We start from the raw sequence: 26,497 nt of genomic DNA, 5'->3' as shown, positions 1-26,497 counted from the left end.
AAAGCGTAAGCTACGACATAATTTGCAAAATCCTTTTGACTATGTTCATGATAATTAAGTTCATCTGATTATTTAATGAACTCCCACTCAGATAGGCATCGCTCTAGTCATCTAAGTGATACATGATCCGAGTCAACTAGGTCGTGTCCGATCATCACGTGAGATGGACTAGTCATCATCGGTGAACATCTTCATGTTGATCGTATCTTCTATACGACTCGTGTTCGACCTTTCGGTCTTCCGTGTTCCGAGGCCATGTCTATACATGATAGGCTCGTCAAGTCAACCTAAGTGTATTGCGTGTGTAAATCTGGCTTACACCCGTTGTATTCGAACGTTAGAATCTATAACATCCGATCATCACGTGGTGCTTCGAAACAACGAACCTTTGCAACGGTGCATAGTTAGGGGGAACACTTTCTTGAAATTATTGCGAGGGATCATCTTATTTAAGCTACCGTCGTTCTAAGCAAATAAGATGTAAAACATGATAAACATCACATGCAATCAAATAGTGACATGATATGGCTAATATCATTTTTCTCCTTTTGATCTCCATCTTCGGGGCGCCATGATCATCATCTTCACTGGCATGACACCATGATCTCCATCATCATGACCTCCATCATCGTGTCTTCATGAAGTTGTCTCGTCATCTATTACTTCTACTACTATGGCTACCGGTTTAGCAATAAAGTAAAGTAATTACATGATGTTTATGTTGACACGCAGGTCATAAATAAATTAAGACAACTCCTATGGCTCCTGCCGGTTGTCATACTCATCGACATGCAAGTCGTGATTCCTATTACAAGAACATGATCAATCTCATACATCACATATATCATTCATCACATCCTTTTGGCCATATCACATCACACGGCATATGCTGCAAAAACAAGTTAGATGTCCTCTAATTGTTGTTGCAAATGTTTACGTGGCTGCTATAGGTTTCTTAGCAAGAGCGTTTCTTACCTACGCCAAAACCACAACGTGATATGCCAATTTCTATTTACCCTTCATAAGGACCCTTTTCATCGAATCCGATCCGACTAAAGTGGGAGAGACAGACACCCGCTAGCCACCTTATGCAACTAGTGCATGTCAGTCGGTGGAACCTGTCTCACGTAAGAGTACGTGTAAGGTCGGTCCGGGCCGCTTCATCCCACGATGCCGCCGAATCAAGATAAGACTAGTAGCGGCAAGTAAATTGACAAAATCGACGCCCACAACAACTTGTGTTCTACTCGTGCATAGAAACTACGCATAGACCTAGCTCATGATGCCACTGTTGGGGATCGTAGCAGAAATTTAAAAATTTCTACGCATCACCAAGATCAATCTATGGAGTAATCTAGCAACGAGGGGAAGGGGAGTGCATCTACATACCCTTGTAGATCGCTAAGCGGAAGCGTTGCAAGAATGCGGATGAGGAAGTCGTACTCGTGGCAATTCAAATCGCGTTCGATTCCGATCTAAGCGCCGAACAACGACGCCTCCGTGTTCAACACACGTGCAGCCCGGTGACGTCTCCCATGCCTTGATCCAGCAAGGAGAGAGGGAGAGGTTGGGGAAGACTCCGTCCAGCAGCAGCACGACGGCGTGGTGGTGGTGGAGGAGCGCGGGACTCTAGCAGGGCTTCGCCAAGCACTACGAGAGACGAGGAGGGAGAGAGGTAGGGCTGCGCCAAGAGGGAGATGATCTCCTATGTATGGCAGCCCCAAAAAACCTCAATATATATAGGGGAAGGGGAGGGGTTGTGCCCCCATCTAGGGTTCCATCCCTAGGGGTGGCGGCAGAACCCAGAACCCATCTAGGGTGCGGCCAAGGGGGGAAAGAGAGGGGGGCGCCCTAGGGTGGGCCTTAAGGCCCATCTGGACCTAGGGTTTGCCCCCTTCCCACTCTCCACGCGCCTTGGGCCTTGGTGGGGGGGCGCACCAGCCTACCTGGGGCTGGTCCCCTCCCACACTTGGCCCACGCAGACTTCTGGGGCTGGTGGCCCCACCTAGTGGACCCCCGGGACCCTCCCGGTGGTCCCGGTACGTCACCGATAGCACCCGAAACTTTTTCGGTGACCAAAACGGGACTTCCCATATATAAATCTTTACCTCCGGACCATTCCGTAACTCCTCGTGACGTCCAAGATCTCATCCGGGACTCCGAACAACACTCGGTAACCGCGTACATACTTTCCCTATAACCCTAGTGTCATCGAACCTTAAGTGTGTAGACCCTACGGGCTCGGGAGTCATGCAGACATGGCCGAGACAACTCTCCGGTCAATAACCAACAGCAGGATCTGGATACCCATGTTGGCTCCCACATGCTCCATGATGATCTCATCGGATGAACCACGATGTCAAGGATTCACTCAATCCCATATACAATTCCCTTTGTCTATCGGTACGATATTTGCCCGAGATTCGATCGTCGGTATCCCGATACCTCATTCAATCTCATTACCGGCAAGTCTCTTTACTCATTCTGTAACACATCATCCCGTGATCAACTCCTTGGTCACATTGTGCACATTATGATGATGTCCTACCGAGTGGGCCCAGAGATACCTCTCCGTTACACGGAGTGACAAATCCCAGTCTCAATTCGTGCCAACCCAACAGACACTTTCGGAGATACCCGCAGTGCACCTTTATAGCCACCCAGTTACGTTGTGACGTTTGGTGCACCCAAAGCATTCCTACGGTATCCGGGATTTGCACAATCTCATGGTCTAAGGAAATGATACTTGACATTAGAAAAGCTTTAGCATACGAACTACACAATCTTGTGCTAGGCTTAGGATTGGGTCTTGTACATCACATCATTCTCCTAATGATGTGATCCCGTCATCAACGACATCCAATGTCCATGGTCAGGAAATCGTAACCATCTATTGATCAACGAGCTAGTCAACTAGAGGCTTACTAGGGACATGGTGTTGTCTATGTATCCGCACATGTATATGAGCTTCCTATCAATACAATTCTAGCATGGATAATAAACGATTATCATGAACAAGGAAATATAATAATAACTAATTTATTGTTGCCTCTAGGGCATATATTTCTAACACATGAATGGGCCAAGAGAATTTGAGAATTTTAGTTGGGCTTTGGGCCAAAGGCCTACTAGCAAAATTCCAACAATCCCCCACAAAGTCTCATTGGCACATCTCATCATTTAGTTCCAAAACATTGTTTATATACCGGTGCTTAGTGGAGACTGTGAAGTTGAACTTCCACTTAGAGATTTACGCTACACTAGATCACAACTTGAATAGTGGACTATGCCTTGAACTACAAGTTTTCTGCTAGACTAGTTTCACACAAATTCTTGACCGATACTGATACGTCTCCAACGTATCTATAATTTTTTATTGCTCCATGCTATATTATCTATTGTTTTGGAATATATTGGGCTTTATTTTCCACTTTTATATTATTTTCGGGACTAACCTATTAACCGGAGGCCCAGCCAGAATTGCTGTTTTTTGCCTATTTCAGTATTTCGGAGAAACGGAATATCAAACGGAGTCCAAACAGAATAAAACCTTCGGGAATGTGATTTTCTCACCGAACATGATCCAGGAGACTTGGACCCTACTCCAAGGAGTCAAAGAGGCGGTCACGAGGGTGGGGGCGCGCCCCCTGCCTCGTGGGCCCCTCGATGCTCCACCGACGTACTCCTTCCTCCTATATATACCTACGTACCCTCAAACGATTAGAACAAGAGCCAAAAACTGAATTCCACCCCGCAACTTTCTGTATCCATGAGATCCCATCTTGGGGCCTGTTCCGGAGCTCTGCTGGAGAGGGCCATCATCACGGAGGGCTTCTACATCATCATAGCCCCTCCGATGAAGTGTGAGTAGTTTACCTCAGACCTTCGGGTCCATAGTTAGTAGCTAGATGGCTTCTTCTCTCTTTTTGCATCTCAATACAAAGTTCTCCCCCTCTCTCGTGGAGATCTATTCGATGTAATCTTCTTTTTGCGGTGTGTTTGTTGAGATCGATGAATTGTGGGTTTATGATCAAGTCTATCTATGAATAATATTTGAATCTTCTCTGAATTCTTTTATGTATGATTGGTTATCTTTGCAAGTCTCTTTGAATTATCCGTTTGGTTTGGCCAACTAGATTGGTAGTTCTTGCCATGGGAGAAGTGCTTAGCTTTGGGTTCGATCTTGCAGTGTCCTTTCCCAGTGACAGAAGGGGCAGCAAGGCACGTATTGCATCGTTGCCATCAAGGATAACAAGATGGGGTTTATTTCATATTGCATGAATTTATCTCTCTACATCATGTCATCTTGCTTAAAGCGTTACTCTGTTTTTAACTTAATACTCTAGATGCATGCTGGATAGCGGTCGATGAGTGGAGTAATAGTTTTAGATGCAGAATCGTTTTGGTCTACTTGTCACGGATGTGATGCCTATATACATGATCATGCCTAGATATTCTCATAACTATGCTCAATTCTGTCAATTGCTCAACAGTAATTTGTTCACCCACCGTAGAATACTTATGCTCTTGAGAGAAGCCACTAGTGAAACCTATGGCCCCCGGGTCTATTCTCATCATATCAATCTCCATCACTTTAATCTTGCTTTGCTTTTTACTTTGCCTTTTACTTTTCACTTTGCATCTCTATACCAAAAAAACCAAAAATATTATATCTATCAGATCTCACTCTCGTAAGTGACCGTGAAGGGATTGACAACCCCTAATCGCGTTGGTTGCGAGTAGCTATCGTTTTGTGCAGGTACGAGGGACTTGAGCGTGGCCTCCTACTGGATTGATACCTTGGTTCTCAAAAACTAAGGGAAATACTTACGCTACTCTGTTGCATCATCCTTTCCTCTTTGGGGAAATCCAACGCAAGCTCAAGAGGTAGCAAGAAGAATTTCTGGCGCCGTTGCCGGGGAGGTTAGCGCTTGAAGGTATATCTTTAGATCTTGCAATCGAGTCTTTTAGTTTCTTGTTTTATCACTAGTTTAGTTTATAAAAGAAAATTACAAAAAAATGGAATTGAGTTTGTCTCATACGTTCACCTTTTTAATATCTTTCGTGAGTATGATGGAAAGGATAATTGTGCTCAAGTGCTAGAAGAAGAAATCTATAAAATGTTTGGCACTAAATATTTGAATGATGAGCATGATTGCAATGTTGTTAGTATGAATTCCTTGAATATCCATGATGCTAATGATATGCAAAGCCACAAGCTTGGGGAAGCTATGTTTGATGAAGATGATATTTTTTGTCCCCCAAGTTTTGATGAGCAAATTTATTATGATGAAAGCATGCCTCCTATTTATGATGATTCTATTGATGAAATTAGATTTGGAGAGGTCATGACTTTATTTTGTGATGAATCCACTATTCTGGAAGAGGTTCCAATTGATTATGAGAACAAAGTTGCTATCTATGATGATTATTATGACGACTTGTATGCTATAAAGAATAATGATATCCATTAAACTTGTCATCATGATTTTAGTTTTCAATTGGATTATGCCTCACATGATAATTATTTTGTTGAGCTTGCTCCCACTACTATTCATGAGAAGAAATTTGCTTGTGTGGAGAGTAGTAAATTTTCTATGCTTGTAGATCATGAAAAGAAAGCTTTAGGTGCTGGTTATATTGTCGAATTCATTCATGATGCTACTGAAAATTATTATGAGGGAGGAATATATGCTTGTAGGAATTGCAATAATATCAAGTTTCCTCTCTATGTACTTAAAATTTTGAAGTCATGCTTGTTTTGCCTTCCTATGCTAATTGATTATTGTTTCCATAAGTTGTTTTCTCACAAAATCCCTATGCATAGGAAGTGGGTTAGACTTAAATGTGCTAGTCATATTCTTCATGATGCTCTATTTATGTTTCAATTCTTATCTTTTATGTGAGCATCATTGAAATCATCATGCCTAGCTAGGGGCGTTAAACGATAGCGCTTGTTGGGCGGCAGCCCAACTTTATTTTTGTTCCTTGCTTTTTGTTCCTGTTTAGTAATAAATAAATTATTTAGCCTCTGTTTTGGTTGTGTTTTTTGTGTTTAATTATTGTTTGTGCCAAGTAGAACCGTTGGGAAGACTTGGCGAAAGTATTGTTGAACTTGCTGTAAAAAACAGAAACTTTAGCGCTCACGAGAACTGCTGTAATTTTTATTTGGAGAGTGATATTTAGTTAATTCTTTTTGAAGATGATTAATAGATAAATTCCTCACGTCAATAAATTTATTTTAGAATTTTTGGGGTTCCAGATATTGCGCTAGATACAGATTACTACAGACTGTTCTGTTTTTGACAGATTCTGTTTTTCGTGTGTTGTTTGCTTATTTTGATGAATCTATGATTAGTAAAATAGTTTATAATCCATAGAGAAGTTGGAATACAGTAGGTTTAACACCAATATAAATAAATAATGAGTTCATTACAGTACCTTGAAGTGGTTTTTTGTTTTCTTTCACTAACGGAGCTCACGAGTTTTCTACTTTAAGTTTTGTGTTGTGAAGTTTTCAAGTTTTGGGTGAATTCTTGTGATGGATTATGGAACAAGGAGTGGCAAGAGCCTAAGCTTGGGGATTCCCATGTAACCCCCAAGATAATCCAAGGACACCAAAAAGTCAAAGCTTGGGGATGCCCCGGAAGGCATCCCCTCTTTCGTCCACGTCCATCGGTAATTTACTTGGAGTTATATTTTTATTCACCAACATGATATGTGTTTTCCTTGGAGCGTCTTGTATTATTTGTGTCTTTGGTTGCTAGTGTGCCACAATCATCCTTGCTGTACACACCTTTTGAGAGAGCCATACATGAATTAGAATTTTATAGAATACTCTATGTGATTCACTTCTATCTTCTTGAGCTAAATAGTTTTGCTCCATGTGCTTCACTTATATCTTTTGAGCGCTATAATTTTGCTCTATGTGCTTCACTTAGATTTTTTAGAGCATGGTGGTGGATTTGTTTTAAAGAAACTATTGATCTCTCATGCTTCACTTAAATTATTTTGAGAGTCTTAATAGCATGGTAATTTGCTTAATAATAACATGCTTGGTATTCAAGATTTGTGAAACTTTCTTTTGAGTGTGTTGAAAACTAAGAAAAGTTGGAAACATGAGATATGGAGGTAGTAATATCAAAGTCATGCTAGTAGAGTAATTGTGAATTTGAGAAGTGCTTGAGTTAAAGTTTGCAAGTCACGTAGCATGCATGTATGGTAAACGCTATGCAACACATTTGAAACATGAGGTGTTATTTGATCGTCCTCCTTATGAGTGGCGGTCGGGGACGAGCGATGGTCTTTTCCTACCAATCTATCCCCCTAGGAGCATGCGTGTAATACTTTGGTTTTTGATGGCTTGTAGATTTTTGCAATAAGTATATGATTTCTTTATGACTAATGTTGAGTCTATGGATTATACGCACTCTCACCCTTCCATCATTGCTAGCCTCTACGGTACCGTGCATTGCCCTTTCTCACATCGAGAGTTGGTGCAAACTTCGCCGGTGCATCCAAACCCCGTGATATGATACGCTCTTTCACACATAAATCTCCTTATATCTTCCTCAAAACAGCCACCATACCTACCTATTATGGCATTTCCATAGCCATTCCAAGATATATTGCCATGCAACTTTCCACAATCCAGTTTATCATGACACATCCATCATTGTCATATTGCTTAGCATGATCATGTAGTTGACATAGTATTTGTGGCAAATCCACCGTTCATAATTTTCTCATACTTGTCACTCTTGATTCATTGAATATCCCGGTACACCGCCGGAGGCATCCATATAGAGTTATACTTTGTTCTAGTATCGAGTTGTAATCATTGAGTTGTAAATAAATAAAAGTGTGATGATCATCATTCAATAGAGCATTGTCCCCAAAAAAAGAGAAAGGCCAAAGAAAAAAAAAGAAGGCCCAAAAAAAGGGGCAATGCTACTATTCCTTTTCCACACTTGTGCTTCAAAGTAGCACCATGTTCTTCATATAGAGAGTTTCTTGAGTTATCACTTTCATATACTAGTGGGAATTTTCATTATAGAACTTGGCTTGTATATTCCAACAGTGGGCCTCCTCAAGTGCCCTAGGTCTTCGTGAGCAAGCAAGTTGGATGCACACCCACTTAGTTTCTTTTGTTGAGCTTTCATACATTTATAGCTCTAATGCATCCGTTGCATGGAAATCCCTACTCCTTGCATTAACATCAATCGATGAGCATCTCCATAGCCCATTGATTAGCCTCGTTGATGTGAGACTTTCTCCTTTTTGTCTTCTCCACATAACCCCCATCATTATATTCTATTCCACCCATAGTGCTATATCCATGGCTCACGCTCATGTATTGCGTGAAAGTTTATGAGTTTGAAATTACTAAGGTATGAAACAATTGCTTGGCTTGTCATCGGGGTTGTGCATGACGAGAGCATTCTTGTGTGACAAAAATGGAGTATGACTAAACTATATGATTTTGTAGGGATGAACTTTCTTTGGCCATGTTACTTTAAGAAAACATAATTGCTTTGTTGGTTTGCTTGAAGTATTATTATTCTCTATGTTAATATGAACTCTTGTCTTGAATCTTCCTAATCTGAATATTCATACCACAATTAAGAAGATTTGCATTGAAATTATGCCAAGTAGCACTCCGTATCAAAAATTCTCTTTTTATCATTTACCTACTCGAGGACGAGCAGGAATTAAGCTTGGGGATGCCTGATACGTCTCCAACGTATCTATAATTTTTGATTGCTCCATGCTATATTATCTACTGTTTTGGACTATATTGGGCTTTTATTTTCCACTTTTATATATTTTTGGGACTAACCTATTAACCGGAGGCCCAGACCAGAATTGCTGTTTTTTGCCTATTTCAGTATTTCCGAGAAACAGAATATCAAACGGAGTCCAAACGGAATAAAACCTTCGGCAACGTGATTTTCTCACCGAACGTGATCCAGGAGACTTGGATCCTACTCCCAGGAGTCAAAGAGGCAGTCACGAGGGTGGGGGCGCGCCCCCTGCCTCGTGGGCCCCTCGGTGCTCCACCGACGTACTCCTTCCTCCTATATATACCTACATACCCCCAAACGATCAGAACAGGAGCCAAAAACCTAATTTCACCGCCGCAACTTTCTGTATCCACGAGATCCCATCTTGGGGCCTGTTCCGGAGCTTCGCCGGAGAGGGCCGTCATCACGGAGGGCTTCTACATCATCATAGCCCCTCCGATGAAGTGTGATTAGTTTACCTCAGACCTTCGGGTCCATAGTTAGTAGCTAGATGGCTTCTTCTCTCTTTTTGGATCTCAATACAAAGTTCTCCCCCTCTCTCGTGGAGATCTATTCGATGTAATCTTCGTTTTGCGGTGTGTTTGTTGAGACCGATGAATTGTGGGTTTATGATCAAGTCTATCTATGAATAATATTTGAATCTTCTCTGAATTCTTTTATGTATGATTGGTTATCTTTGCAAGTCTCTTCGAATTATCCGTTTGGTTTGGCCAACTAGATTGGTAGTTCTTGCCATGGGAGAAGTGCTTAGCTTTGGGTTCGATCTTGCAGTGTCCTTTCCCAGTGACAGAAGGGGCAGCAAGGCACGTATTGCATCGTTGCCATTGAGGATAACAAGATGGGGTTTATTTCATATTGCATGAATTTATCTCTCTACATCATGTCATCTTGCTTAAAGCGTTACTCTGTTTTTAACTTAATACTCTAGATGCATGCTGGATAGCGGTCGATGAGTGGAGTAATAGTAGTAGATGCAGAATCGTTTCGGTCTACTTGTCACGAACGTGATGCCTATATACATGATCATGCCTAGATATTCTCATAACTATGCTCAATTCTGTCAATTGCTCAACAGTAATTTGTTCACCCACCGTAGAATACTTATGCTCTCGAGAGAAGCCACTAGTGAAACCAATGGCCCCCGGGTCTATTCTCATCATATCAATCTCCATCACTTTAATCTTGCTTTGCTTTTTACTTTGCCTTTTACTTTTCACTTTGCATCTCTATACCGAAAATATCAAAAATATTATATCTATCAGATCTCACTCTCGTAAGTGACCGTGAAGGGATTGACAACCCCTAATCGCGTTGGTTGCGAGTAGCTATCGTTTTGTGCAGGTACGAGGGACTTCAGTGTGGCCTCCTACTGGATTGATACCTTGGTTCTCAAAAACTGAGGGAAATACTTATGCTACTCTACTGCATCATCCTTTCCTCTTCGGGGAAATCCAACGCAAGCTCAAGAGGTAGCAGATACCGGGCTACCGCAAGGCTTCCCCGCGGGTGGAGCGTATACGTCGTACTCCAGGGCCTTTTCATGAATTTATTAGAGAACACCCAATTCTCACAGACTGCGATGTTAACAGTCAAATTCATATAGGTGTGTTCCTCAGAAGATGTTCTGCAGGACAACATCTCTGCTTACCCGAATAAGCCACTTGAAACACATTAAGATAAGTATCAACCTGCCATGCAGATCAGGAGAGTATTGCATCTTCACGGAGTGGGATAGTTAATATAGGGATACTCTCCTCTCAGATGACCAACATCTTGTCTCCCACTTCTACTTCACAGGATCTCCGATCACATAGAGTGGGTTACCACTATGGACAACTCATGCGGTGGGTCTCAAGCCCATCTCCATCGATGCATTATGTATCACGTTACGTGATAGACCCTTTGTGAAGGGATCTGCCAAGTTTTTCGATGTTTGGATATAATCCAACGTAATAACTCGGGAGTTCCTCAATTTTTTGACAGATTTTAGTCTCCTCTTCACATGTCTTGAGGACTTCATATTGTCCTTTGAACTGTTTATCTTGACGATCACAGTTTGATTATCATAGTTCATCAGGGATAGGGGGTATTGGTTTTTCAACCATAGGTAAGTCCATCAAGAGTTCACGAAGCCACTCTGCTTCAACAATGGCAGTGTCCGATGTTGTGAGTTCTGCTTCCATAGTTGACCTCGTTAAGATGGTCTGCTTGCAAGACTTCTAGGAAACAGCGCCACCACCAAGTGTAAAAACATAACCACTTGTGGCCTTAATCTCATTAGCATCAGATATCCAGTTTGAGTCACTATAACCCTCCAGTACCCTTGGATACCCGGTGTAGTGAATCCCATAGCTCACTGTGCCTTTCAAATAGCGCATAACTTTCTCAAGCGCATGCCAATAATCATCTCCCGGTTTTGACACAAACCGACTCAGCTTGCTCACAGCAAAAGAGATGTCAGGCCTCGTGGCACTCGCCAAATACATAAGCGAGCCAATAATCTGAGAATACCTCAGTTGATCTCTAGCAATCCATCGGTTCTTTCGAAGCAACACACTAGCATCATATGGAGTTGGAGAAGGCGTGCAGTCGCTATACCCAAAACGACTCAAGACCTTTTCCACATAGTGAGACTGAAGCAGTGTGATCCCACCATTCTCATCTCTCAACAACTTGATGTTTAAGATAACATCAGCTACTCCTAGATCTTTTATCTCAAAACAGCGAGATAAGAAATCCTTAACCTCCTTGATTAAATCAAGTTTGGTTCCAAAGATCAGTATGTCGTCGACATACAGACAAAGAATAACTCCTTCACCCCCACCATAGTGATAGTACATGCACTTGTCACCATCGTTTACTAAAAAGCCGACAACAGTTAATGTTCTTTCGAACTTCTCATGCCACTCCTTAGGAGCTTGTTTAAGGCCATATAAAGACTTTAATAACTTGCACACCTTTCCTTCCTGACCAGGTACTACAAAACCATCTGGCTGATCCATGTAAATTTCCTCCTTCAACTCTCCATTGAGGAAAGCTGTCTTAACGTCCATTTGATGAATGAGAAGACCATGTGAGGCAGCCAGTGATAGTAGCACCCGAATTATGGTCACTCGAGCCACGGGTGAGTAAGTATCAAATAAGTCTTCACCTTCTTTCTAGGTATAACCCTTGGCCACAAGCCGTGCCTTGTACTTTTCAATCATACCATCAGGTCTAAGCTTCTTCTTGAACACCCACTTACATCCTACAGGTTTGCACCCATAAGGACGGTCAGTGATCTCCCAAGTACCGTTAGCTAAGATGGAATCCATCTCGCTATGAACATCTTCCTTCCAGTAGTCAGCATCAGGAGATGCATAGGCTTATGAAATAGTCCTGGGTGTATCATCCACAAGGTACACAATGAAATCATCACCAAAAGACTTTGCAATCCTCTGTCTCTTTCTCCTCACAGGAGTTCCATTGTCACCCTCAACAGGATTCTCAACGTGTTCCGTCGCAATAGTGGGTTCAGGAATTACAGTGAATTCCTCACTAGATGGAGTAGGTATCTCCTGATTTGATGAACTCGACATATCCTTCATAGGAAATATGTCCTCAAAGAAAGTTGCATCATTCGACTCTATAATCGTACCAACATGCATGTCGGATACCTCTGATTTTATTATCAAAAATCTATATCCAATGCTATGAAAAGCATAGCCTAGAAGAACACAATCCACGTTTTTGGTCCAAGCTTGCGCTTCTTGGGAATTGGTATATTGACTTTCGCCAAACAACCCCAAGTACGTAGGTAAGAGAGTTTCGATCTTTTCCTTTCCCATTCCTCAAACGGAGTCATGGTCTTATGCTTTGTGGGAACTCGGTTTAGGACATGACACGCAGTCATTAGCGCCTCCCCCCACCATTCCTTGGAAAGACCCGATGTGTCTAACATGGTGTTAACCATATCAGTTAGAGTTTGGTTCTTTCTTTTGGCTACCCCATTTGACTGAGGTGAGTAGGGAGGCGCCCTCTCATGGATTATACCATGTTCCGCACAAAACAGATCAAATTCATTGGAAAATTACTCTCCACCACGATCGGACCTAAGACGTTTAATTTTTCGATCAAGTTGGTTCTCTGCCTCAGCTTTATAGTTTTTGAAGAAAGTTAAAGCCTCATCTTTTGATTTCAGAAGATACACATAACAATATCTAGTGGAGTCATCAATCAACGTCATGAAGTATCTATTTCCACCTTTTGTCAACACGCCATTCATCTCACAAAGATCAGAATGTATAAGCTCTAGTGGCGCCAAGTCTCTTGCCTTTGCAGTCTTATGGACTTGCGAGGTTGCTTAGCTTGCACACATACTTGGCACTTAGAGCCTTTGACAATAGAGATTTTCGGAATTAAATTCATATTGGCTAGCCGCGTCATGCAACCAAAGTTAATGTGACAAAGTCGTGAATGCCAAATATCAGACTCATTATTGTGGCAAACATTATTAATAACTTTAGTGCAAATATCTGACAAAGACAGGCGGAACAAGCCTCCACTCTCATATCCTTTTCCAACAAATTGTCCATACTTAGAAATTACAACTTTATTGGATTCGAAAACCAACTTAAAACCATCTCTACATAAACAGGAACCGCTAACGAGATTTTTATTTATGGACGGCACATGATGAACGTTCTTCAGACGCACAGTCTTCCCTGAAGTAAACTTCAGATCGACCGTACCAACACCTCGAACGATGGCATGTGACCCGTTCCCCATCAGCACGGGTCAAGTCCCTGTTGCCTGGTAAGAAGAAAACATGGAGGCGTCAGCACAAACATGTACATTGGCACCGATGTCAATTAACCAATCAGGGGATTGAAATACTGAAAGGATGGTAGGAAAAATACCGTACCCTGATTCCTTCATATCAATATCACCGATGACAACATTAGCGGACTTGCCGCTCTTCTCATGTTCGCGCTCCTCAAAGCGGTTAGGACACTTCGGAGCCCAGTGATTAGGATCACCGCAGACATGGCAAAGTCCCTTCCCCTTCTTATGAGAATTCTTCTTGAAGTTGGTAGAATGTGATGGCTTGTTCTTTGTATCAAACTTGCCTTTGCCCTGAGTTTTGTTCTTATTGTTTTTGAACTTGTTGGGCTGGGAGTTCTTCTGTACCATGTGGGCACTAGAAGCTCCCTTAGCAACTCGAGCACGTGTGTCCTTTGCTCTCGCCTTCTCTTCAACATCAAGAGTACCAATGAGATCCGCAACGGAAAACTCCTGTCTCTTGTGTTTCAGGGAAGTAGCAAAATTGTTCCACGAAGGCGGAAGTTTGGCAATGATGCCTCCGGCAACAAATTTGTCCGGCAACACACACTTGAAGTACTCAAGTTCTTTTACGAGCGACTGTATCTCATGAGCCTGCTGTACAACAGAGCGCTCATCAGTCATCTTGTAGTCATAGAATTGCTCCATGACGTACAACTCGCAGCCGGCGTCCGAGGCACCAAACTTGGCCTCGAGTGCAGCCCACATGTCCTTGCCGTTTTCAAACGACATATACGAATCCACAATGGAATCATCCAGAACACTCAGAAGAGCGCCTTTAAAAAGAGTATCGATCTTCTCAAAAGCTTCCAGTTGTGCTGGATTAAGATCGCCCTCAGGCTTGTCCTTGGTGGCGTCATAGCAGCCCATGGTCTGAAACCAGTAGACTGCTCTCGTGCGCCACCTCTTATATTGCGCCCCCTTAAAGGCGGGCGGCTTCACATGCGCAGCAAAACCACTCGAAGTAAATTGCCTATAATCAGGTTTTTGGATTGTTGGAAATATGAGCAAGTTAGTACAAGATTTAATCCGAATAATTAGAAGATAAATCATGACTACAGTAGCAGAGATTAAACTAATCATGCGAACTAGCATAGCAGATGAACAGATCACATCTAGTAGTCATAGAATTTCTCCATGACGTACAACTCGCTGCCGGCGTCCGAGGCACCAAAATTGGCCTCGAGCGCAGCCCACATGTCCTTGCCGTTTTCAAACGACATATACGAATCCACAATGGAATCATCCAGAACACTCAGAAGAGCGCCTTTAAAGAGAGTATCGATTTTCTCAAAAGCTTTCAGTTGTGCTGGATTAAGATCGTCCTCAGGCTTGCCCTTGGTGGCGTCATAGCAGCCCATGGTCTGAAACCAGTAGACTGCTCTCGTGCGCCACCTCTTATATTGCGCCGCCTTAAAGGCGGACGACTTCAGATGCGCAGCAAAACCACTCAGAGTAAATTGTCTATAATCAGGTTTTTGGATTGTTGGAAATATGAGCAAGTTAGTACAAGATTTAATCCGAATAATTAGAAGATAAATCATGACTACAGTAGTAGAGATTAAACTAATCATGCGAACTAGCATAGCAGATGAACAGATCACATCTAGTAGTCATAGAATTTCTCCATGACGTACAACTCGCTGCCGGCGTCCGAGGCACCAAAATTGGCCTCGAGCGCAGCCCACATGTCCTTACCGTTTTCAAACGACATATACGAATCCACAATGGAATCATCCAGAACACTCAGAAGAGCGCCTTTAAAGAGAGTATCGATCTTCTCAAAAGCTTCCAGTTGTGCTGGATTAAGATCGCCCTCAGGCTTGCCCTTGTGGCGTCATAGCAGCCCATGGTCTAAAACCAGTAGACTACTCTCGTGCGCCACCTCTTATATTGCGCCCCCTTAAAGGCGGGCGGCTTCAGATGCGCAGCAAAACCACTCGGAGTAAATTGCCTATAATCAGGTTTTCGGATTGTTGAAAATATGAGCAAGTTAGTACGAGATTTAATCCGAATAATTAGAAGATAAATTATGACTACAGTAGCAGAGATTAAACTAATCAAGCAAACTAGCATAGCAGATGAACAGATCACATCTAGTAGCAGTCATAGAATTTCTCCATGACGTACAACTCGCTGCCGGCGTCCGAGGCACCAAAATTGGCCTCGAGTGCAGCCCACATGTCTTTGCCGTTTTCAAACGACATATACGAATCCACAATGGAATCATCCAGAACACTCAGAAGAGCGCCTTTAAAGAAGCTGGCTGCTGATTGTTGGCTAAGGAGTTGAGGAGTATGAGAGACGCAGTTATGAACGCGAACTTTTTCTTGGACCTACAAGGGTCTAGATTTGGCCAGACCGGTTGTAGCTGCTCTAAGTCTAAGGCGACAGGAAAGGCGGCTGCTTTGGCCGGAGGAGCAGTGTTTACCTGCTGCTGCAATGGTGCGAGTGGCAAGTGAGTCTACAGTTCTACAGGACCATCGTAATAATGGAGTTTTCAGTTCCATAAACAGAAGAGGGCCACGAAGTGATAGCTGAGTTCGCATTCTTGTACTACGGTTACAAAATCCCTGACAGGTCCAAGAACAGCTCGTCGAGTTGACCTTCTAGCTCCATGTCAACTCCGAGGCCGCCGCCCGCTGCCGCGTAGCCGTAGCTCCCGGTAAGCTGGCACCAGGAGCTCGCCGGCGAGGAGGGCAAGCAAAACGGACTCACGGGCTCTGCCGGCCACTGAACCCCTTCCGGCGGGCTCTGCTGCTCCTGGCCGAAGGCAGCAGGCGGCGGCTGGTGTTCCGGGCCGGTCAGGATCGCGGCGGCCTGGGCGCAGGTGTGCGCGCCGAGGTACACGACGTCGAAGAGCAGCGGGTCGGCCGTCGCGCGCTGCACCTGCTTGGTGGCGGCGCAGCCCTGCGTGTGCCGGTGCGTGCACCGGAAGTAGGATGTCCTTCTGGCCGTACTTCCGCCAGATCATCCCGTCGTCGAGCGGCCCCAGGTCCTGCATCGACGCCACGCGCACCTCCGTCCTTCGCCGCCGCCGCCTTCCTGCCGCTCCTGAGCTTGCCGTTCACGCTCGCTCTGCCGCCGGCATTGCCGCCACTGCCGGCGAGGCGCACGGCCCGGTCGATGGACGCGGCCAGCGCGGCGCAGAGCTCCCTCGCAGCACCCGGCACGCCCTGGTCGGCGCCCACCCGCGCCTCCAGCTCCCTCGCCATGGCCAGCAGCCCGTCCAGCTCCGTCGCCAGCGTCGCCGTCGCGTGCTCCATGCCCGTCCCTCCGTTCGGTTTCAGCACACACACTTGGCTACTCGATCAGTGGCAAGCGTCTCACGAGATGTGATGATGAGCTTGGCAGCGACGGGGGAGGAGGGGTTCTTTTATAGTGCCGGATCAGTGGCAGAAAGCACTAAGCACTGTTCATGGCCGGGAATCATTGATCTACGAGCGAGGTTCCGGTTGACTGAAGACCGGAGAAAAGTTGGAGACTTGGAATCAAGAGTGAAGACCAAAACTGTACCACTCTGCTCGCCTGTGGCCCATGGGCAATGGACACTGCTCCGATACATCAACGTACAGTGTGTGTATGCTCTGCTCTCCGACCATATTGATACTATCTGCCTCTTTGGTCTTAGTTAACTACCCAGTGCCTGACGGACGATGTGGCTTTCCGGCCCGATCGGTCTCACTCTCGCCTCGATCACAGATTCACAGTGGCAATACATGTCGCGAAGTTCAGTGTGATCTTCCCGGAAGTTTCACCGCCGATGTGGCCGAGCCAGTCCGTTGGAGCGGCACCGTGCCCTCCATCGACTCCCAGATGGGACGCGCGTCGCCGGGAGCAGGAGGAAGTTGCCCGGAAGGCGGCGTGCGGCTTCCCGGCAACTCGGTTTGCACGGCGCAACGGAACTGCGGCGGGGACAGTGATAGTACGTGCGTGCAACTTTTAGGCTAGCAGCTAGGCAATTGGTCGAGGGTACACGATCGACGTGAACGTGCAGGCCGAAGCCTAAGCGCGTACGTTACGTACGTACGAGCCAGCCAACCATCATCCATGCATGCATGTACGGGTGATAGATACAGCGACAGGGCTACAAGCTGGTACTGTACAAACGAACCGGGTGGTCATGCAAGCCGGTGTGCGCGCCCACATGATCAGTGCACCGTCCCTGTGTTAGAGATTAATTCAAACTACGTATTAGAGTTGGAGACGTGGCTTACATGCCAACGTGAGCGTCAAGTATTAGGAGTCCTAGTTTGAATCAGTTTTGGATTGCTAGGTTAGCTAGCTTCAGGTCGGTTTGGCCCCATATATATATGTGGTCATATACGTTGTAAAGATCATCAGAAAAAGGAGAAAATAAAGAAAGAAAGAAAGGGCACGATACGAGCCCTTGGCTATCAGTTTCCGCGTGCACGTGTTCGTCGTGATTGGATGTGATCGATCCTGTGGGCGATTTTCAACTTGGTATCAGAGTAAGGTCGAGGTGAAGCTGTGCTTGCCCCGGGGTAGCGACCCGACTAGCGCCTCGGGGCGGGCGATATGGTCGCTGGGTGGTGCAGCGACGAGGAGGAGCGGGCGATGAAGTCGTTGGGTGGTTCAGAGACGAGGAGGATCAGGCGATCGTCGTTCGGCAGAGCGACAAGGAGGGAGACGGCATGCTGTCCTCGGGAAGACGGTGGAAGGAGATCGTTGATGGGAGAGGTGGTGCCGATGTGCGGCGCTGGAGCTCATCAAGATCATCGTCCGGGGGAGTCGGATGAGTCAAGTAGTCGTGCGAGTTTGCACGGTCAGTCGTCGTTGCGTCTGTCAGTCGTCGTCGTGTCCAAGTGCTCATATTGGTGATGATTCGTTGGAGTGGAAGCGGTGTGCACGGTGTTTCGTGAGTCATGTCCATGTCCTCGTGGAGCGTCCTGGTTGCGGCCAGTGTGGATTCGGTGTGATGCCGAAGGCGGATGATGGTAGGCGAAGCCATCGTAAAGCGAAGAGGTGTGCGACCGGTGAAGAGTGGATCTACTGCAAGCAAGTACAAGGAGTATGGTGCGAACTGAGTGCAAGGCAGCGGCCAAGCAATGGCGGTGGCACAACATTGTAGAGCAAAAAGGCGCTACATGTTTCCAAACGGGTCATACTCAGCGTACAGACATGACATGTTTAGCGAGTCGTAGATGTGGTAAGTTTGGATTAGGAAGAGATTGTTAGAGATTAACCAAACTATGTATTAGAGTTGGAGACGTGGCTTGCATGCCAACGTGAGCGTCAAGTACTAGGAGTCCTAGTTTGAATCAGTTTCGAATTGTTAGGTTAGCTAGCTTCAGGTCAGTTTGGCCCCATATATATATGTGGTCATATACGTTGTAAAGATCACCAGAAAAAAGAGAAAATAAATAAAGAAAGAAAGGGCACGATTCGAACCCTTAGCTATCAGTTTCCGCGTGCATGTGTTCATCGTGATTGGATGTGATCGATCCTGTGGGCGATTTTCAACACCCTGGACAGCAAGCGAAGCAACTGGACCGACAAGTCTGCTGCGTGTCTTGTGAAGTTTCGTTGCCTTTTACGTACATGCATCTCGCAAGTTGCCATTAAGGGCCGTTAAGATCTGGCGGCGCCGGTCTTTGAGGAGTGTCAGATGTTAATGAAGGATTTCGGAAAGGAAGGTTCTGTTACGCGTTGTACTCGACGGTCCAACGCAGCACTCTCATAATTTTGCTCGGCTAATCTGGGTATCATGTGTGTGGGGTTCTTTCGGAGATGTTCATAGAAGAGTGCGTGCGTTTACAGAAATGAGTGTATGCGTGTGTATATGAGTGTTTGTGTCTGTACTGATGTTCAAAAAAATGGGTATCATGTGTGTGGGGTTGGATACACCGCCTAACTCGATTACCAATTTGTAAGCGGATGATGTAATAATGACCGGGAGTTCCCCAATATCTTAGCATATGCACTCAACAGAGTAGCCCTTCCTAAACCCTAAGATAGATAGTGGGGTAGTTTTTCCTTCCCTTCGGGGAACTCTCAAAATCGATTGACTTCAAATTTGAAATTCAATCGACTGACATTTAGCTAATGCGATAATGATTTAAGCAGTTTAGTTGTGTGTTGGTCACCTGAAAACAGAATTTAGCTTACTCGATTTCTGATGAGGAGGAAACAGGAGGTGCACGGAGCACTAAGGCTGCAGGTTCGCCGGAGAGCTAGGACTCGGTGTCTATCCTAAGGGTGCGGAGGCGTAGGTTCGTCGGGTAAGCTAGGCCGTGGTGTCTATCTTAGAGGCGCGGGGTGCAGCTGCTGTCGACACCGGAATTGGAGGTTGACCGGGCTTAGAGGGATGGAGTGGGGCGACGGCAAAGCACGACGTCGAGGGAAGGACGTAACGACGCGGCTGGCACGGTGCGCCGCCGGCCACGGGTGGTGGTAGCAGGCGGCGTGAGGAAGAAGATGTGATTTGTTTTTCAGAAAGAAAACGACTAAAGGAAGAAAATGCTCCGTTTGTTTTTTATCTAACGCTTCATATTGATCCCGGTAACATCGACCAACGTAATATGTGTTTTCATTCAACTTTTACCTAACTAGTCCCTTATTTAAATTAGTCGTCGCTTTTAATGAAAAAGCATGTGTGTGGTACTAGTGCCCGGTCGATGGATTGTCTTTTCTTTTTCTCAGCCCACCCTATGATGGCCTCTTTGATTCACAAGATTTTGAAAATGTAAAAATAGAAAAAGTATAGGATTGCAATGGCATGTCAACTTGAATCCTATAGGATTAGCAAAGAGTGTTTGATGCCACATGAAAAACAAAGAAATTGTAAAAAGAGGTTGAAGTGGATGTTAGATTTCCTATGAAATGTAGTACAAAAGATTCCATAGGATAAATTCCTATGGGATCCAATCCTATGAATCAAAGGGCCGACATAGGAAAAATTCCTAAGGATTTCAATCCTCCAAAAATCCTAAATAATTCCTTTGAATCAAAGGAGCCCTGAAATTTCTTCCCACATTGATTTTTTTATAAATTTCCAAATAGTTCAACCTACCGTGCGCCATCTATTGACCCGCATATGGGATCATCCTGTCAGACAACGGTTTGAAACGAGAAAATCGATCGATCAAAGCAATTTGTAACCAATCTGACCCAAAGTGGTGCTTTTTTTTTTTGAAAATTTCTCGGCAGTGGTGGTAGTATGCAACCCTAGCCCCAACTGTGTTTTTTTGTAATTTACTCTTCTTCAAGGCAAGTAGGGGTAGTGCAAATGTAACAAAGAATGCTTTTGAATTTATTTATTTATTTGCTTTGGGATGATTGGTGTCGAACTTTATGACACAGTGTGAATTTGGAGGAATCATCAGGTTTTTCCAGCAAATGGTGTTCCAATGAGCTGAGAAATGAGGTGAAAGTGTGCTTGGTGTTCATACCAAGAAATTGAGCGAGAAGTATTTGCCTTGCATCTGATGTTGGTAGATCAGAAGAGTTAAAGAAAAATCATTTATCTGCCGAAGGAAAGGAAATGTTGATTAAGTCAGTTGCTCAGACATCCCCACTTAATCTATTGCTTGATTTTCGATTTCCTCGTGATTTATGATTTCATATTAACTCGCTGCCTCAGAGATCTTGGTGAGGAAGTAGGGGGAAATCAAGTAACTACTGGCGTGAACGCGCTAAAATCAGGAGATGTATCCTGGTGGATGAGAATTCAAATACTTTCATATTTGCTCTACGGTTCGCCTACGCAAGAATCAAATTAAGTCCCTGGATGTTGATGGTTCAGCTGTTTTCTCTCGCTATAGCAAGCAGGCTATCATCCTTCGTGACTTGTTCAATATCCAGTTGGACTAACACTAACTAATTCTCGTTCGATGCCGATCCCCTGCTCGAGAATTTGGCAAATTCGTCTGCTCGGGCCGTGGTGGTAGTATGCAACCCTAGCCCCACATGTGGCGGGGTTCTTTTTTGTACTTTAGTCTCCTTCAAGGCAACTAGGGGTAGTGCAAATGCAACAAAGAATGTTTTTGGATTTATTTCTTTATTTGCTTTGGGATGATTGGTGTCGAACTTTATGACAAATTGTGAATTTGGAAGAATCATCAGGTTTTTCCAACAAATGTTGTTCCAATGAGCTGGGAAATGGGGTGAAGTGTGCTTGGTGTTCATACCAAGACATTGAGCGAGAAGTATCTGAGGCTGTTATCTGATGTTGGTAGATAAAAAGTTTGCAAAAAATGTTATCTGCCCAAGAAAAGGAAGTGTTGATTAAGGCCCTGTTCGAAGAACCTCCACTCCACAACTTCACTCTCGGAGCAGGTGGAGTTACTGTGCGGCTGTTTCCCGCCTCCGCATTTCCCGGGATTTCGTGGAGCTGGTGGAACTCGAACAGGGTCTAAGTCAGTTTCTGAGACATCCCCACTTAATCTATAGCTTGCTTTCGATTTCCCCGTGATTTATGATTTCATATTAACTCTCTGCCTCAAGATTTTGCTGGCGAAGTAGGAGGGAATTCAGTAACTACTGGCGTCAACACGCTACAATGAGGAGCTCCTGGGGGATGAGAATTCAAATAATTTCATATTTGCTCTAAGGTTGCCTATGCAAGGATCAAATTATAAGTCTCCAGACGTTGATGGTTCAGTTATTTTCTCTCGCCATGGCTAACAGGCTATCATCCTTCACGACTCGTTGAGTAACCTGGTAGGAACCAGTTCGACTGACTACTTCCCGTTGGATGCCGATCACAGGAGTCTGAATCTAAATGCTAGTGCGAATACAGTACGATACTGGCCGCAGCACCTACAGGTTCGGACCATCCGGTTGGAAAACCTCGGGCAGATTCAAGATCATTTCGTCGAACTGGTCGTACGCATACTCCATGTCAGCCCCGAGCCCCCCGCCGGCAGCGTAGCCGTAGCTGCCGGCAAGCTCGCACCAGGGGCTCCCCGGCGTGTAGCAGCCGGCCGGCGAGGAGAGGAAGGGGGGCGGCGTCACGGGCTCTACTGGCCACTGAATCCCTTCCGGCGGCGAGCTCTGCTGGTGCTCCAGGGCGAAGGCAGCAGGAGGCTGCTGCTCCGGGCCGGCGAGGACCGCGGCGGCCTGGGCGCAGGTGTGCGCGCCGAGGTACACGACGTCGAAGAGCAGCGGGTCGGCGTGGGCGCGCTGGACCTGCTTGGTGGCCTGGCAGCCCTGCGTGTGCCGGTGCGTGCACCGGAAGTATGCCCTGGGGTACGCGGCGCCCAGGATGTCCTTCTGGCCGTACTTGCGCCAGCTGAGCCCGTCGTTGAGCGGCCCCGCGTCCGTCACCGACGCCACCCGCACCTGCGTCCGCACCTTGTTCGCCGCCGCCTTCCTGCCGCCCTTGACCTGCCCGCTCGCGCTCGCCCTGCCGGTGCCGGCATTGCCCCCGCCGTCGCCGCCGCGCGGGCTGCTCCCGGCGAGGCGCATGGCCCGGTCGACGGACTCGGCCAGCGCGGCGCAGAGCTCCCTGGCGGCGCCCGGCGCGCGCTGGTTGCCCTCGACGCGCGCCTCCAGCTCCCTCGCCATGGACAGCAGCCGGTCCAGCTCCGCCGCCAGCGTCGCCGCCGTGTCCTCCATGCCCGCTCCCCGGTTCAGCTCAGCACCTAGCTAGCCTGCCGATCAGCGGCGCCTTGTGGTGAACTGACGATGAGCTTGGTGGTGGTGGCGACAGGGGAGGGGTGTGATTTATAGTGCCGGACCGGGTAAGCGGGAAGGGAACCAGTCCGAAAGTTTGACCGAAGACCGGAGAAAAGTTGCAAGACCGGAGTAGTATAAACGTACTGTACAGTATAATTGAGGAGAGAATAATATTTTACGGGTAGATCTGCGTGTGTGTAAGCGATCCGTACGCTTTGGCCGACACTAATAGCACAAGCTGCTCTGTCTCCAACCACTTTATCATCCGTCTTAATTAATGGAGCTAACTAACTACCTCCTCACTGGCCCGGTGACGTGGCTGCTCTCAGTGACCACCCAGCTGCGTCACTCTCACCGGTCACGCTGAGATGGTTCGGTCGCTTCGTCTGGACCGATGCCATGTTGCATGGCCTGAAGTGCACTGTGGATTTCTTGGAAGATTCGTCGTCGTCGTCCATCATCGGTACGCGTGGAGAGTAATGTTGGAGTTGTGTTGTGCTCTTGTGGTGAAGTACCATCATGTGGTACTGTCAGACGACTCGTGGATAAAGTGCTTGCCGGGAGGAAGATGCCCGGAGGCTTCGCCGGAGCTCGGCTCGGTGCACACGGCACAAGCGCGCGCGATGTAAACAACTACAGTGGAGCTACAAGCTAGGCTAGTGCTAGCGGCCAAGGCCCGGGTGCACCTGCACGCACGTAGGGTCGACGTGCGTGTCGGGTCGTTTCGGTAGAGGGGCTGGCCGAACTTTCCGTGTAGTACATACGGGCCCAACACCCAATCTTCTTCATGTACGTATATGTAGTACGTACGAGCGAGCCAGGATCTCACACCGTACGTGTGTATACAAGAACGCGGTGAGAGCTATGCAAAAAAAAAAAATGCGGTGAGAGAGATACAAGTCGTAGCAGACACACTTCCCTCGATGGCACGCAACCGACAAAGTGCAATCAGCAAGTATATGGTGCTGTGGTTTGTCTCCTGGACTCGATGTTTCAGTCAAGTTTCGCTGCCTTTTTGCGTACGCCTTGCAAGTTGCGCGAATCGTGGCCCGGTATTAGTTATCAGGCTTGCTAAAATTCACTCGATTATGGTTGAGATTTAATCAAGTCTTAATTGACCTCGCAGCATTTTGTCCCATCGTTTGCAACATTTCTTCTACTGGTTGTAGCATGTCGTCTCACCGGTCAGAACATCAGCCCTCGTCTGTTGTAGCACGTCATTTCACCGGTCACACTATCTTCCATTGACGGTTGTAGCATTTTAGACGAAACAGTTGTAGCATATGTGTAAGTGCATCTAGTGCCATCCCTAGTTGGTTTTGGAGTATTGACGACAAACCTGGTTGAGGGGCTAATGTGTTTGTGAGAATTACAGGATAACACAGGTAGAAGTCCCTCATTGATTCGGTTTTCCTACCAGAGATGATCCCTAAAAATGAATGAGGACATTGAAGTCAAAGGTGGTATGTGAAGACATTCACATTGAAGACTATGACAAGAGAAGACATCGCATGAAGACTATGGAGCGTGAAGACTTAGTTGTTTCGCCGTTCTTTTTCTTCTTTGTTGAGTCATAGGAACCACCGTACTGTTAAGTGGGGTCCAAGTGAACCAGTCAGAATGACTGAAATATGCTTAACCAAATTCTATGTCTTTGAGTGAAGACTATGAGAGCAAATCTTGTCCAGAGTTGGATAAGTCAGCTTTGCTTGTAGCCCAAGTAAAGTTGCCGTGTGTGTTTGAAATCTGACCGTTAGAACACGTGTCAGTTCCTTAGTGACCAAGGGTCATTTCAAACAAATCAGGTCGGGTTGCCTAGTGGCTATAAATAGCCCACCCCCTACAACCATAAACGGTTGGCTGCTCAGAGTTTGTGCACGGCTTTTGTCGTTTGAGAGCAACCCACCTCGAAGCCTTTGAGAGAGAATTCCTTGCGAGGATAAAGCCCTAAACACCCAGAGCCAAAGAATGTTAGGCATCACTTAAGTCTTCCTGTCTCTGTGATCTGAAGACTTATTACACTTGAGGATTGTGAATCATCCAGCCGGTTAGGCGTCGCGTTCTGAGCATCCAAAAGTCATTGTGGATCGCCGGTGAACAAAATCTGTGAAGGTTTGGAAGTCTACCTTGAAGACTTACCAGAGTGATTGGGCAAGGACTGGGTGTCCTTAGCTCAAGGAGAATAAGGTGAAGACGCGGTCTTCTGAGTTGAATCTCAGCCTCCCTAACCAGACGTACAGTTGTCACAGCAACTGGAACTGGTCCAACAAATCATTGTCTTCAACGAGTCACTGGTTTCATCCTTCCGACTCCTTTACTTACTGTTGGCCCTGGTGAAGTCATTGCTTGATTGCATTATCTTTTATCTTCATTGAGTGACTGCTTGTTCTGATTGGCTTCACAATATCTTCCTACCTGATCTTTACTGCTTAGCTGCTATTAGTCATTGTGCTTTCACTTCATTGAATACTTCACTATGGTTTGCCTAGTGTAGTCTACCTTCCGCTGCATGGTAATAGGTTTATTTCTATCGTTTGTTTTCGAAACTTCCATGTTTTGAAGACTTCCATAAAAATCGCCTATTCACCCCCTTTCTAGTCGATCACTAGCACTTTCAATTGGTATCAGAGCAAGGTACTCCCTTGTTCTGTGTGATTCGGTTTAATCACCTGGAGTTTTAGCCATGTCGACTGCAGGGATAATCAAAGTCTCCGTTGCGTGCCCAGTCTTCGATGGAACTGAATATCCCTACTGAAAGAATAAGATGCGCATGCATCTTGAAGCCATTGATGTCGACCTATGGTATGTCGTCAAGAATAGCGTTCTCAAGGCTGGTGAAGGTGTCACCGCTGCTGATATCAAGAAGTTCGTTCAACTGGACTCCACTGCCAAGAACATCATCTGTGGTCATCTGACCAAAGGACAGTATGGCCGTGTGAGTGCTTTGGAAACATCTAAGCTAGTCCGGGACTGGCTCTCCAAGGTCAACGAAGGCGTCTCAACCTAGAGAGATCAGAGAATCAGTGTCCTTCGCAACCTCTTCAACCGCTTCAAGAGAAATGACAATGAGAATGTTCAGCTCACGTTTGATCGACTCACTGACATCACAAATGAGCTTCAAGCCCTCGGCGCCACTGAGATCACCAAGCATGAAGTCGTCAAGACACTCCTGAGATCACTTGACAGCTCGTTTGACACCCTAGCCCTGATGATTTAAGAACGTCCTGACTTCA

At 45.8% G+C, this 26,497-nt stretch overlaps 1 protein-coding gene and 1 pseudogene across 1 annotated transcript; both read right to left on the bottom strand.

Annotated features, from left to right (window-relative positions):
- Window positions 1-15,930: 15,930 nt before the first annotated feature.
- On the bottom strand, window positions 15,931-17,156 carry LOC125530028 (annotated as a pseudogene).
- Window positions 17,157-22,165: 5,009 nt separating this feature from the next.
- Window positions 22,166-23,299, bottom strand: LOC125529997 (transcription factor WRKY19-like). The gene has a single exon (XM_048694413.1). It carries the CDS (start codon window positions 23,202-23,204, stop codon window positions 22,407-22,409), a length of 798 nt encoding a protein of 265 aa, XP_048550370.1. The 5' UTR covers window positions 23,205-23,299; the 3' UTR covers window positions 22,166-22,406.
- Between the last annotated feature and the right edge of the window lie 3,198 nt (window positions 23,300-26,497).

The sequence above is a fragment of the Triticum urartu genome, chromosome 1 (genome assembly GCF_003073215.2).
Source record: "Triticum urartu cultivar G1812 chromosome 1, Tu2.1, whole genome shotgun sequence".
Classification (NCBI taxonomy): Eukaryota; Viridiplantae; Streptophyta; class Magnoliopsida; order Poales; family Poaceae; genus Triticum; species Triticum urartu.
The sequence above is the reverse complement of the archived record's forward strand: the minus strand, read 5'-3'. Positions and strand labels throughout refer to the sequence as shown.